This window comes from Phaeodactylum tricornutum, chromosome 1 (assembly GCF_000150955.2).
Source record: "Phaeodactylum tricornutum CCAP 1055/1 chromosome 1, whole genome shotgun sequence".
Classification (NCBI taxonomy): domain Eukaryota; phylum Bacillariophyta; class Bacillariophyceae; order Surirellales; family Neidiaceae; genus Phaeodactylum; species Phaeodactylum tricornutum.
In genome coordinates this window covers 767,477-779,804 of record NC_011669.1, presented here as the reverse complement: position 1 = coordinate 779,804, position 12,328 = coordinate 767,477, and the positions used below count along the sequence as shown (strand labels likewise).

The following is a 12,328-nucleotide window of genomic DNA, read 5'->3' as shown; positions in this document are numbered from 1 at the left end:
ACGGCGCAGACCGCACGCTCGATCGGCTGTCTTTTTCTTCTTTCCTCGACGCTCTCTACCTTTCGCTGAATTAGGATTGCGTCGTCCAAACCCTACTCGAATATCTTCTCCGCTTACTGCGCTCGTGTGGCAGCCAACGTTCGATGCTATGTCTCGACCAAACATTGACTGTGCGTCTGACCTGGATTTACCACCACCGCGCATCTTTACCTTTTGGTTCCATGCTCCCATCAAAAGTTGATCTTCACGAAGCAAAAGATCTCCCTGGAACCGGTTGCCTGACCCCGATTTCGGCAACGAATACTTGGTTCCGCGTAAGTTGTGACGATACCGCTTCGACAAGTGGAGCCGCAGGCGTCCTGTTTTGCCATCGACACTGGCAGCAATCCGTTGGATCATATCACTGCCGCATCGCTCACAAAACAGTCGCTTTCCCAGTGGACCAGAACTCTCATGACTAGTGTAGACTTTGTAGCAGGCTCCACAGCGAGTCACCCATGACTTCAATTTCCGAACTTTGATACCGTCCACAGATAAAAGCTCCAAATTCATTTGCAAAATTACATTTTGCATAGCAAAGTCAGTTGTGGTACAAGCCGCGCGTTGTCCGACCGATGGCCCCATGGCAGTAGTTACCAGCTCACCACTCTTGCCTAAGTTCTTCATTGGATCCAAACTCCCAGCTGCACGTAAGGTTTTTATTTCCTTTGTAGAAGTGATCCAGCCTTCTCCGTCGTCGACAAAATCGGCGTCCTGGCCAGCAAACGCCGTGCCGCCAATAATTCGTGACTGGGTATTATCGATTGTGGATTGAGTACGAAGTTCGTCGTACTTCTCGCCGGGTGTTGACACTGTTGATGTCACCTTTGGGGTATTCTTCTTGATGGCAGCCTTGGGTTTCATCAAATTCGTATATTTTCGAAATGAGTTGTAAAGCTTCCCGGAATTTGAAACGGGCTGTAGTGACTTTTGCTTCCGTCGGTCTTCCACAATTTGCCTTTGTGCATCTCTTTCATCATCATTTGCTTCTTCGTATGGAACACGGATTGAGGCAGCGAGACTTGGAAAGTCTGACAAGTGCTCGTCTTGCACTGTAGTATCGAACGTCTTATTCTTTCGCTCCACTTCCTCCGGATCCAATATATATACATCGCATTCCTCGTCACTAATTTCCTGATTGGAGTCAAAGTCATCGTCGCTTTCCTCGTCCTCCGACGAAAAGCCACGGTCGCTATCTGCATCGCTAAACTGTCCATTCTCCTCCTTGTTGTTATTTGCGGCCACCGAGCGTAGGCTCATCCGACCAAAAGGGATGTGTAGAGCCTGATCAAAGACGGGTTTGGCAATACTGTCATTCTTTGGTAATTCCTTCGACGCGGCAATTGGATTGACAAGGGCCGCCCACGTTTTGGGGGGCTTTGCGCTCGCAGGCACTACCAGATCATTTGTTTGTGACACATTTTCCAGTTCTAAGTCTTCAGATGTCACACTTTCATCATCATACTCGTCCACCGTACTTTCTCCATCGTCGTGTATGGATTGGTCTTTGGCTTCCTGCTGCGAGTAGTCGTCCATTCCACAATGATCAACCTGCGGCTCGAGGCGGGCTGCCGTAATGCTACCTTCGGCATCGTTTGCCAATATTTGAATCTTTCCAACTCCTACCGTCCGCTTGGGAGTTTTCCCCACGTGACTCATATCTGCACATCCTTCCTTTTCGAGGTCGTACAACAGCGCGAGCACTTGCAAATCCACCGACGATAAGCTGGGATAATCGCCCGTCTGACGAGAAAACTCCACGACGGCCTGGATTGCTTCCGCGCTCGGTTCACGTGTTTTCAGCTCGAACGGCAGAGTATTCAAGTGCTGACGAGCTTTGGCGTCTCGGATTTCTTGCAGTACGGCCGGCACCGTATAGAAAGAATCCGCCCGACGCCACAGAGTCGTCAGGCCAGCGAGACGAATGATCGGACCGGAATCAATCACTAAAGCACGGTACTTTGCTTCCCCTTTTTGTTCCACCGCTACGGATACATGCGTAGATATTGCCGTAGTCGAAACATCGTTATTGTCTGCCTTCGTGCTAGAAGGAACCATCTTGACAGTGTACAAATTCCGAGATGGGCGTCGTCCGAGTTGCAAGGAAGAACGGTTTCTAGGAGAAGCGAAGACGCGGCTTTCCCATGGAGAAAAAGGTCCCTCACACTACCCAGAGCTGGTTGGTGGGGATTTCGGCTCTGGAAACGGAAGCTGTCCAGACGATTGCTGTCACTTCGGTGTCTGTCTGTCCAGTGAGATACACACATACCAAAAAGTGCGTAATTCATTTGGTATCTGTGAAGACGACGACAAGGCTCACCCAATCCAAAATCGTAATTTCTGGCCTGATCCATCCGGACAGCGAATAAGACCACGACGGAAGCATTCCGGTACGAAAAACCTTCCGACGCGATCCAAGCTTCCGAAGGGAACGAACACCCACCGGCGGGGAAGAGCCGACGGCGAGCGATACACTTTTGGTTCCCAAATTTTATTCCACACAGTCCGAGCAGTTTGTGTGGTTTTGGGGAAGAACGAGACGGATTCATTGGCGCAACCAAGATTTGGCTATTGGACTTTGCCGACTATCGACCACTAGTACAGCAAAAGTACACAGTACAATCAATGGCTTCCCGAACGCTCTGCCAACGTACTTGGCTGTTGGCGAGCAAACGTCCGGCAGCTTGGTCGAATTCGGTGGGAAGATCTACCGGTAGAGCGCCTTCGCTGGAGCTTTTGGGAGGCTATCCAGTGCGCTTCTTCTCGAGTTATCCACCTCATGAGTTAGTAGGTCTACCAAGTCTCTCACCGGTAAGACATCGTCCCATCAGTGAAAGAAGGGTTTCTTTTTGTGTATTTTCGGTTGCTCATTTCGACAAGTATTCTTTTCTCTTCTAGACGATGGAATCCGGATCCATCGCCGCTTGGAATCTCAAAGAAGGCGAGTCCTTCATTGCTGGTGATATTTTCTGCAGTGTAGAAACGGACAAGGCAACCGTAGACTTTGAAGCACAGGACGATGGAGTGTTGGCAAAGATTCTGGCACAAGCCGGGCCCGACGAAATCAAGTGCGGCGATCCCATTATGATCACCATCGAAGACGAAGCCCATCTTGGGGCCTTTGCCGACTACACACTCGACTCAGGAACAGAGTCATCACCACCAGTAGCGGATGCTGCCCCGACCCCAACCGCATCACCCCCCTCTCCGAAATCTTCACCGGCCGAGAACAAGGGTACTCCGGATGGGACGACGTCCGCCACGTCACCAGATACGGGTGATCGTATCGTGGCGTCTCCTCTGGCCCATATGCTGGCGAAGGAAATGGGCTACAATATTTCCAAGATCCCAGGCACCGGGCCAAATGGGCGAATTATTGCGGCGGACGTGAAAGAGTACACCCCGGGTGCCGTGGAAGATGCTGATACAGTCGACACGCCGGCACCCGCTCAGGCGGCCATGAAAAGCTCCCCGGCGCAGCCTGTTTCCGGATCGGGATACACGGATTATCCCTTGTCCGAATCGGCCAGAGAAGTTGCCGCACGTTTGGCTCAAGCGAAACGCAACGTGCCGCACTACTATCTAACTGTAGATATTGCGGTCGACGAGCTCTTGAAAATTCGGTCGACTTTGAACGCCACCTTGGATGAGAGTGCCGCGCTCGGAGTATACGAGCTCTTGCTTAAAGCCGCAGCGCTTTCCATGAAGGCGGTACCCTCCGCAAATGCTTCCTGGATGGACAGTGTCGTGCGTGTGTACGATTCGGTAGATATTAATGTTGTTGTGGGTAGTGGTGATTCGCTCGTGACTCCCGTTATTCAAAATTGCTCCAGTAAAGGTCTCAAAGCGATTTCGGAAGAACTCGGTTCTGCGGTAAAAGCCTTGGAAGAGGATGACGATGCGCCTATTGGTGGCCTCGGAACGTTCACGGTTATGAACCTTGGTATGTACGGCGTAAAGTCTTGTGCCCCGATTATTCGGGAACCTCAAGCCTGCGCCCTGGCGATTGGTGCTTTGGAAACACGAATTGTTCCTAACGACGACCCCGATGCGGAAGATATTTACAAGGAAAGTGTCATGTTTACAGCGACACTCAGCTGTGATCATAGAGTGGTCGATGGAGCCGTTGGAGCGCAATGGCTACAGGCCTTCAAGTCACACGTTCAAAATCCAACCACACTCTTACTCTGATGTAAATGCTTGTCGTGACGTCTAAACTAATCAAGCTTAAAATCAGTCCTGATACGTCCAAATACAAATATCGCGCAGTGATTATTGTCTTTTTTTCAGTCAATCGTCTGACTAGAAATGCACAATCGTAAGTTTGCGATAAACTTTTGCAACTGGTCCTTGTTATATGACCACTGCCATTTATTCTGCTTTCATCCGAGCTTTGAACTCCGCGGCGCTCTCTCTTTTAGGGTCGGACCAGATGCCGAGCTTTTTACGCGTTGCTTTTTCCTGTAAGGCTAAATAGAAATCTTTTCCTTTTGTTCCATAGACGGCACCACTACCGAGGTACACTTCGGCTAGTCCCTTTCGCAGCATCTGCTCATCTACATTGCGCTTCCAGAACCGTCCCGCTTGGACCTGAGCCACCGCACGACCGTACTGGTCTTTCATTAGCAATTGGACGTTCACTTTTCGATCGAGAATCAGCTTTGACAAAAAGTCTTTAGCTTCAATTCCAAACGGCTGGGATGGTTTGCCAAATTTTGCCGTTTCTGGTGTATCAATAGTACAAATTCGAATCGGCAGCGCGACGTCCGATATCTTTTCATCTTGTCCCGGTTTGGACGAATGAAACGGCGTAGGAGTGTGATAAAATCGAAACGTATCACCATCATTCACGGACACGACTCGTCCTTTCAACCACGGGCTCTCTGGTCCAATGTTCGAGATGTCGTGTACCGCCGTTTTGCGTCGAAACCCGAGACTTGAGCGTCCCACTCTCACTCCGATTGCCAAAGAAACCATACTCGCTACCGCGAGGAGAACGGAATGCTCCGTATTCCAAGGAATCTGCTGCAAATTTTCTGGAAATATATCGTCCGGCACCGCACATACTATTCCGTACTCCGAAAGCTTGCTTTGTACCGACTCCGTCCATGATGAGCCTTTTTCGTTCTGGCCCCATCCAAACCACCCCATTTCAGGGGGGAATACCTACACCTTCAGAAAGCAAGGATCTCGTCCTCGACCTGTACCCGTCGATTGTTAGATTTAACTCTTACTTTGGAGCACTGGGCATCAATGTTATATTTATGGTAGACTTTCGCTCTAGGGCATAATGGACGGCCTTTCGTCAAAAACAATGGTGATCATGAGAAAGGAGCAAGCGAACGACCAACTTATTCTGTTTGCGTTTACTGTTAGTTTGGGAAATACGACGAAAGCGGCATCCAAGAGGCGCGAGACAGACATTATTCCAAATTTCTAGATGGTACGATATGTATCGCAGGGACATGATGGCTATGAATGTAAATAATGAGTACATTCTTCAGCCTCGTAGCATATAATATAATTTAACTACTTGAGTAATCGAGATGTATATATCGAAGATAGGAAGTACCAGATCGGCAAAAACCAATCGAAAGGCAACAAGGTCAGAGGACCTTGGCTTGGAAAGTCGGCGACGATGGTCGACAAGACAACGGTGAGTCAGAGCAACAGTAAATGAACCTCGAAGAAGAGACAGAGCATGCGCAGTAATCAACCCAGCTATCTTACCAGTCGACCATCGTATGAATCTTAGAGGAAAAATAGACACCAACCAACATGTACAACAATGAGTACCAAAAGACCGTGCTGGGCAGAAAGAGGCCAAGGCCTACCCGAATGATGAAATTACTGATAACACAAACGTTATGGACTATCTCAAATTCTTTTGTCCACGTCACCATTCCCCTGAATCGCTTACAGCAAATGGAAAATCGAACTCATCGGAAAAACGCCGAGGCAACCCGAAGATTCGCCCAATCCGACGAAATTGCTCAGTTTATGCAAATTGCCAAGGAAGAACGCGCTCGCGCCGTACAGGCAACCGAGGACAAGTACAAGAGAGAAATTGCCGAGCTAAAATCTGAACTTGAGGATATGCAGACTGACAGTATTCTTTTCACTTCTAGCGTCCCAGATACATCGAAGGCTTTGGCCGACGCCCAGAAAAGAAGGGCTCGTGCTGTACAAGAGATGGAAAAACGATATCAAAGCGAAATTCAAATGCTAAGGGCCAAGTTGGCAGAATACGAGCGTAGCAGTCCGTCGGCACCTACTCGCCACGCATCATCAGGGTCGTCGGTACCACCATGGGACGAGAGCTTGTACCAGACGGAACTTGCAGAAAAGGTGCGCGCGTACCACAAATTACTGTCCGATTACGTCGTCAAAGCCCAGCGAGACAAGGCTTTTGCTGTGGAAATGGCAGAGGCGAGGCTAACAGCCAAGTACGAGAGAATTATTGCTGAGTTGAAAGGAGAAGGCATGGAGAGCGACGGCATATAATTATACAAGCAGAAACAAATTGGCAACGGGTCTGGTGTATTTTTTTAGTACTAACCGTAAAGAAGGATCAAGACAATTTCCCATGTCGGGCTCGAATGGCTAGGATCTCGGCCGAATACTTTTCTAGAGCTGCATCGAATGCTAGCCACAAGCGCTCTTCCGCAGCTGCTTCTTCTGGATCGGATGAGACATCGTCTCGCGACGGCAAAGGAAGCAACACTTGACCATTCTGGACCACGGGAGTCAGAGCCTGAAAACTTGTTTCGCAATCGTTGTTAGGACTGGTGTGGGTTTGCTGTATTTCGATCTCTTTCTCTACCGGAGCGGTCCCAAATCTCTCATTTTCCATAGAGACGGCTTGATCCATTTTGGTAAGGAGCTCTTCACTGGTTTCTTCAAGATCCATTCCCTCATTCTCATCCAAATCGTCGCATTCGTTTTCTTCTGCGTTCTCGTTAGCTTTTATTGCACTGTCCATAACGGAAGCTAGATTCTTCATGGCTGTCAATTCGTGCGAGCGGTCCCCGGTCATGGGAGACCGAATCAGTGTTCCGAAGGAACTCGACTCGATCTGGTCAAAATATTCCTTCCAGTCCTGAGACCTGATCCTATTTATTTCCGTTAGCATCAGCATGTAACGCTGTTCGTATTCTTGCGCTGACACACGGCGGGACGTAGGATCATGAATATAGCGGTACTTGCCGTGAGCTTTTTCCACACTGCATTCGGTGATGTTTTGCACTGTCTGAATTTCATTCAATTTGACTTCATCAATTCGCTTGAGTTCGGGTCCTAGCTGCATCAGAACTTCCATTTTGGAGCCTTGGGTATTCGTGGGGATGGAGGCTGGATCGATACTATCTGGGAGTGGCGGGGAAAGAATATACCCAAACAATTCCTCAATTCGACGAGCTTCAACAGATTGCTCACGGTCTTCTTGAGGTAAATTCGTGTACGACCGCACATAGTTGCGTAGAATAGCAAGCTCGTCCTTCACCGGCTTGTTACTAGGGGTGAAATTGCTGGAAGAATACGTAGAATCTACGACCAGTTTCTTGAAGGCCGGAGTGTCGGTAGGCTCGGGAGCGGGCAAAAACGTTTGAAAGTAGGCAGAAGTTGTATCCTCTTGTGCTGCCGCATCGCTCGGAAGCACCATGCTGTAGCGTTTTTTGCGGCGTTTCACAACCGAAACTGATGTATCCAAATAAACGTCGATTTTAGACACCGTTTCGTCAGTGGGATCTGATGTTGGTGATGGTGTATCCCCAGTACCGGGAGCGACTTCTGGGGGTGAGGGAGGAAGAGCCGGAGATGGAACGTGGCAAAGACTGTTTCGAGATCGTTTCGTCGTCTTCGTAGCAGCTATTGGCCCTCGAGACGGAGACGAGCCATTCTCCGAGTCGTTACCGACATCCCTTAGTGGTCTAATCAGAGCCGAAGATTGTCGGCGGCGATTCACTCCATGATCCACCGGTGAGGGAGGGTCGGGAATGGAAAAGACGTTAACTCTATCAAGTTGAATTCCGTGCAAAAAATGCTTGTCATGCAGCTCACGTTCGTTGAGAAAATTTCCATTGCTTTCCTCTTCTTTGGGCGTGTCTCTAGGCTCTAGGATTGTGGAAGCAAACGAAGGTAAGCTGTTTTGACGTTCCATGGACCGGTTTTGTACGGACGAAGGAGCGGGTTTGAGAGGTGGCTTAGAATCTCCCATACGATTCTTGTTGGCATCCGCACAGTCCAAGGGTAGACTCGCGTTCGATAAGCTTCGAGTTCGAAGAGACACCGGCAAAGAAGCAGGCATCTTCGGCGCTGCTTCCGACCCCGATACCTTTGTCGGTTGCGCAGCGGAGTCACGAGAAGGAAGTGGGGGCACACCGAGTGAAAAGGAATGTCGGCGGCGACCCGTAGATGCAGGGGAAGATACCATGGTACACAGAGAGTCAAATAGCTATGGCAAAGGAGCCGGAGTGGAGGCAAGAGGAAGGTTTATCACCGATGTGCATGACCTTACACTAATGCACAGCCTTCCCGGTAGGAAACGACACGCAGCTTTGGAACCACCTCGATACGAGAGCGGCAAAAGCCGGGCGCGAATTTGAATTTCTCCTGGCGACAGTAATTGAGACGTTATGCGCCAATTATAGATGATGTACAAAATGTGTTGATTGGTCAATGCAAGAGTAGGGTAGGGTATGTAAATAAATTGGGGTAGCGAAACTAACATTTATGTATAGAGCATCTGACAGTTAATTCCGAATTCCTACACACCAACCACGGCGAAAGTTGTGTTGTCCTCCTTGACCTCCGTATAACAAACGCATTTACAGTTACATTCCTCACTCACATGTCAACGACTATCGCAATGATTGCTCTCCGGCCTTCCTTTAGACGCGTAACCGCATTGACTGGTGTCACGCGTCGCTCAATGTCGGTGATCACGTTGAGCGACCAGGAAGCTGTGGAAAAATTCAAAACCATCAACTCCAAAACGGTCTGTTACTTCACGGCTGTCTGGTGTCCTCCATGCAAGCAAATCAAACCAATTTACGAAGAAATGTCTACTAAATACGACGGTGTAGCCTTTGGGAAGATTGACGTCGACGACAATGCGGACGCAGCGGTAGAATACGAAATCTCGAATGTGCCAACCTTTATTGCCTTTGATGGCGAAGAGATAGTGGCACGTTTTTCTGGAGCCGATCCCAATCAACTCACATCCATGGTTGAGGCTTTAAAAAGTCGATAGGTTTCGAAACGCAAATGGGAAACGGACGAATGGACTGGAGAAGGAATCTCTTGCGTTTTTGCATTGATTGTAGTCTGGAATACAATGCAATCATCGTTGTTCTCCGCAGCCGCCTTAACCTTTCTATAAAGGAATGTAGAGAGTTTAACAATCTTTAATATATTGATGGAGGGAATCGATGTGTGGCCTGCAATTCGTTGGCCGCTGACGTTCGCACTTCGCAGCAAGCATACAAAGTTGTCGGAAGTGCAATACATGTTCACTTTCTCTCAAAGAGCTGTTGGCAAAGATGATCACAAAAAGCAATGCATCCAATATGTCTAGGGTTTTCGGTTCCATTTATCTCAACCTTTCGAAATTTATACATAATGGCGTTGCACAAATGTAGACCGAAAATCTGGAACAATGAAGAATCATTTCAATTGCTTGATTCCAGCATTGGCATACCTACATGATCCTTGATTTTGTTTGTTGAAGACAGCGATGTGTCTCTGTTAAAGTACTACTTGCTTATGAGAGTATTTGTAGAATACGACAAAAAGTAGTTCTTCCGGGGAAAGCCTTGTAGAGGCTCCACAAGTTTTTGTTTGTGCGTTAAAAAGGTTGTGAGACTAATTAATAGATTCCAAAATAAAACATCTTTGTATTGGAAACAGAATACACGAACATAGAACCATGTAGCCAATATACTAGCTATTGATCTTTGACATAGCCAAATGCATAGATTGTCTAGGCTTGGGCAGGATGTTGATCCAACTCCTGGTAAGGACAACGTCTCACCAGAAGTTCAATCGCCTACTGCTAAAAGCCAAGTCGCTTCCGTCCCACACACAACGAATCACAGCCCCACAGTCCCTACGAATATCCAAGAGTACAATATAGATCGTTTTCCTCAACTGTGATCTCCATCGTCGTTTTGTGTTCTTCAATACAGGATCCTCCAGTCGCATAGATACCGTAAAGGACGGAACTTTATAAGGGACGGAACTTACAGTTAATACAAATTCCAAAAATTCATGTACATTTGCTACGAGACGCACCAAACCAAAGTCAGACATAAAACTAACCCCACACGTGGATTCGTCTCATTCGCAGCTTCAAAACGATACCAGTGTTTCTAATACTAGTATAAAACTGCATTGTACACTTTCATTTTACAGTTAAAGTCGGATTTTGATGTTAAAATGCAAAATAGGGTTAAGGGTTAGAATTCTAGCAAACATTTAGCCGGTTTTACCTCGTTTGTTGAGGCAAATGCGTTTCTGATTTTGTTCGCTCTCCTTGAGCTTTGAACATTAATACTCTCAACCGAGAGTTGTTCTACACTTCAAATACCAATACCGTTGGTAACATGGCATTCCATCCAAGTGGTATTGTGGTAGAAATAGTTGGCATTGAAGAATCCACGAAAACGACTCTAATTTTTTTCTGCAAAATTCTCAACGGATATTAGAAACGCCAGCCGGATACGATCATAATTACAACCGAGATCCTTTAAATACTTGATGACTGGTCGTTTTTTTTCGGGACTCACATTCAAGGCTTTGCGGCACGCCCCTGACAGTCAAGCAGCTGTCACAATGTATGGGTATCGCCCAAGCTGACACCAGTTGAACATTCCTGGTACAGCAGCAAATTACTCTAATAGCTAACAGTATGCAATTTTGTTTGTTATCTAGGATCAAATTGTAGCATTATGTGGTTATACTTTAACATCTCGTTGATTTTTTATCACCGCTGGGTTTCAACCGTTATTGTGATCGCGTTTATTCCTGCTTTCAAGCAACTCCCATCATTGCCATGACCCAAATGACCTTTGTGAAGTGTGGCCACCACGCGCCAACTGTGCTCCAGGCACGCGCCGAAAAAATATGCGAGCTTCGAGCATGTCGCTACGATATAAAGTGGCCAATGCGATGAGAACAAATGAAAGCCCGCCAGCAGAAACGATGCCAGCAGGCTATTGCGAGCTGTGTCGGCAGGTGTCGGAAGTCGGAACAGAGGTTGCCCTTCGGGTCGATTTGGTGGAATTTCCTTCACTCACAGAAAAGGTTTCTCATAAAACTGCATTTGACCAGAATTTCAGCTGTCGTGACACTGTTTCGCAAAAGCGAGCACTGAAGAACACCTAGCATTGTCACAATGAAATCACGCTCATCTACTGCCTCCATCTTTTTGTACGTTGTCACCTTATGCGGTCTCATGTTTGATGTCACTTCGTATTCGCCAAAGTCGCCTGTCACGACGAAGCCGAACTTTTCACCCAGGGCCCCTCGGAACTCAAACGCTGCTGGAGAGGAAGTGTCCGTGCATCGTATTTTGGCGGAAGAAAGACGGAAACAGTGGATTGATCAGAGTCTCCATTACTACACCAAGGTTATGCGAGAAGAACGCAGACGGACCTTAGGTCAAGCTAAAAACTTCAACTCGGCCGACTACCAAGACGATTTTATGCTACTCGCCAAAAAGCACTACTTTGCTCTCCGTAAGATTAAGGATGGCAAGCCTGGCCATGCGGAAACGATCTACCGTCGTGTAATAGACGAGCTTTCGGCTGATGATGAACACTGCGACCACGCGAAGTTGGCCGTGACGACCCTTCTGCTGGCGCTTCTGTTGCAGCGTCTAGGGGATATCAAGCAAACAAGATCAGTTTTTCTCAACTTTTTTCGTATCGCCGTTCTGGAAAGTGCCAAGGATGAGGAGTGTGCCTGTTCAGCCAAAGTTTTGCAAGCTTACGCTCTTTTTGAAATGAAGCAAGGTCACTCCTTGAAGAGTTTGGATATTGTCTGCAAGGCTGTGAAGCTTGATCCTTCGTTGGCCCCTGTACTCCGATGGAAGCAATTCCGGGACGCATTGGAGCGCCGTGCGGTGCAGCAAGTTTAAGAGAAAAAACCCCTTATCCAAGTCCTTCAATCCTCACAGATTCCTAATGTAAAAACAATAGCTATTTTAGAAGCGAAATACGTCATTTTCAGCTTTCAGAACACCAACTTTGTTGAAACAGTCTAGGTTGGTTGTGAAATAATGAAGATCTAT

At 47.7% G+C, this 12,328-nt stretch overlaps 7 protein-coding genes across 7 annotated transcripts; 4 read left to right on the top strand and 3 right to left on the bottom strand.

Annotated features, from left to right (window-relative positions):
* Positions 1–113: 113 nt before the first annotated feature.
* On the bottom strand, positions 114–2,097 carry PHATRDRAFT_31725 (predicted protein; the record flags this gene model as incomplete). The annotated part of the gene is made up of 2 exons (XM_002176617.1): positions 114–116; positions 211–2,097. 2 exons carry the CDS (start codon positions 2,095–2,097, stop codon positions 114–116), a joined length of 1,890 nt encoding a protein of 629 aa, XP_002176653.1.
* Positions 2,098–2,524: 427 nt separating this feature from the next.
* DHLTA_1 (dihydrolipoamide acetyltransferase) lies at positions 2,525–4,230 on the top strand (the record flags this gene model as incomplete). The annotated part of the gene is made up of 2 exons (XM_002177124.1): positions 2,525–2,850; positions 2,938–4,230. Exons 1-2 carry the CDS (start codon positions 2,665–2,667, stop codon positions 4,228–4,230), a joined length of 1,479 nt encoding a protein of 492 aa, XP_002177160.1. The 5' UTR covers positions 2,525–2,664.
* A 180-nt stretch (positions 4,231–4,410) lies between these two features.
* PHATRDRAFT_9251 (predicted protein) lies at positions 4,411–4,905 on the bottom strand (the record flags this gene model as incomplete). The annotated part of the gene is made up of 1 exon (XM_002176616.1): positions 4,411–4,905. A coding segment is annotated over one exon (495 nt), but the record flags the coding sequence as incomplete, so codon positions are not given.
* A 912-nt stretch (positions 4,906–5,817) lies between these two features.
* On the top strand, positions 5,818–6,543 carry PHATRDRAFT_31722 (predicted protein; the record flags this gene model as incomplete). The annotated part of the gene is made up of 1 exon (XM_002177123.1): positions 5,818–6,543. One exon carries the CDS (start codon positions 5,818–5,820, stop codon positions 6,541–6,543), a length of 726 nt encoding a protein of 241 aa, XP_002177159.1.
* Positions 6,544–6,610: 67 nt separating this feature from the next.
* On the bottom strand, positions 6,611–8,547 carry PHATRDRAFT_42680 (predicted protein; the record flags this gene model as incomplete). Its single annotated transcript, XM_002176615.1, has 1 exon — positions 6,611–8,547. Exon 1 carries the CDS (start codon positions 8,468–8,470, stop codon positions 6,611–6,613), a length of 1,860 nt encoding a protein of 619 aa, XP_002176651.1. The 5' UTR covers positions 8,471–8,547.
* A 340-nt stretch (positions 8,548–8,887) lies between these two features.
* Trx-o (thioredoxin o) lies at positions 8,888–9,289 on the top strand (the record flags this gene model as incomplete). The annotated part of the gene is made up of 1 exon (XM_002177122.1): positions 8,888–9,289. One exon carries the CDS (start codon positions 8,888–8,890, stop codon positions 9,287–9,289), a length of 402 nt encoding a protein of 133 aa, XP_002177158.1.
* Positions 9,290–11,360: 2,071 nt separating this feature from the next.
* On the top strand, positions 11,361–12,247 carry PHATRDRAFT_53967 (predicted protein). Its single transcript, XM_002177121.1, has one exon. It carries the CDS (start codon positions 11,432–11,434, stop codon positions 12,173–12,175), a length of 744 nt encoding a protein of 247 aa, XP_002177157.1. The 5' UTR covers positions 11,361–11,431; the 3' UTR covers positions 12,176–12,247.
* The last annotated feature ends 81 nt before the right edge of the window (positions 12,248–12,328 follow it).

What these genes read in the sequence shown, in the direction of transcription:
- PHATRDRAFT_53967 (XM_002177121.1), top strand. Translation starts at nt 11,432, where the DNA reads ATGAAATCACGCTCATCTACTGCCTCCATCTTTTTGTACGTTGTCACC.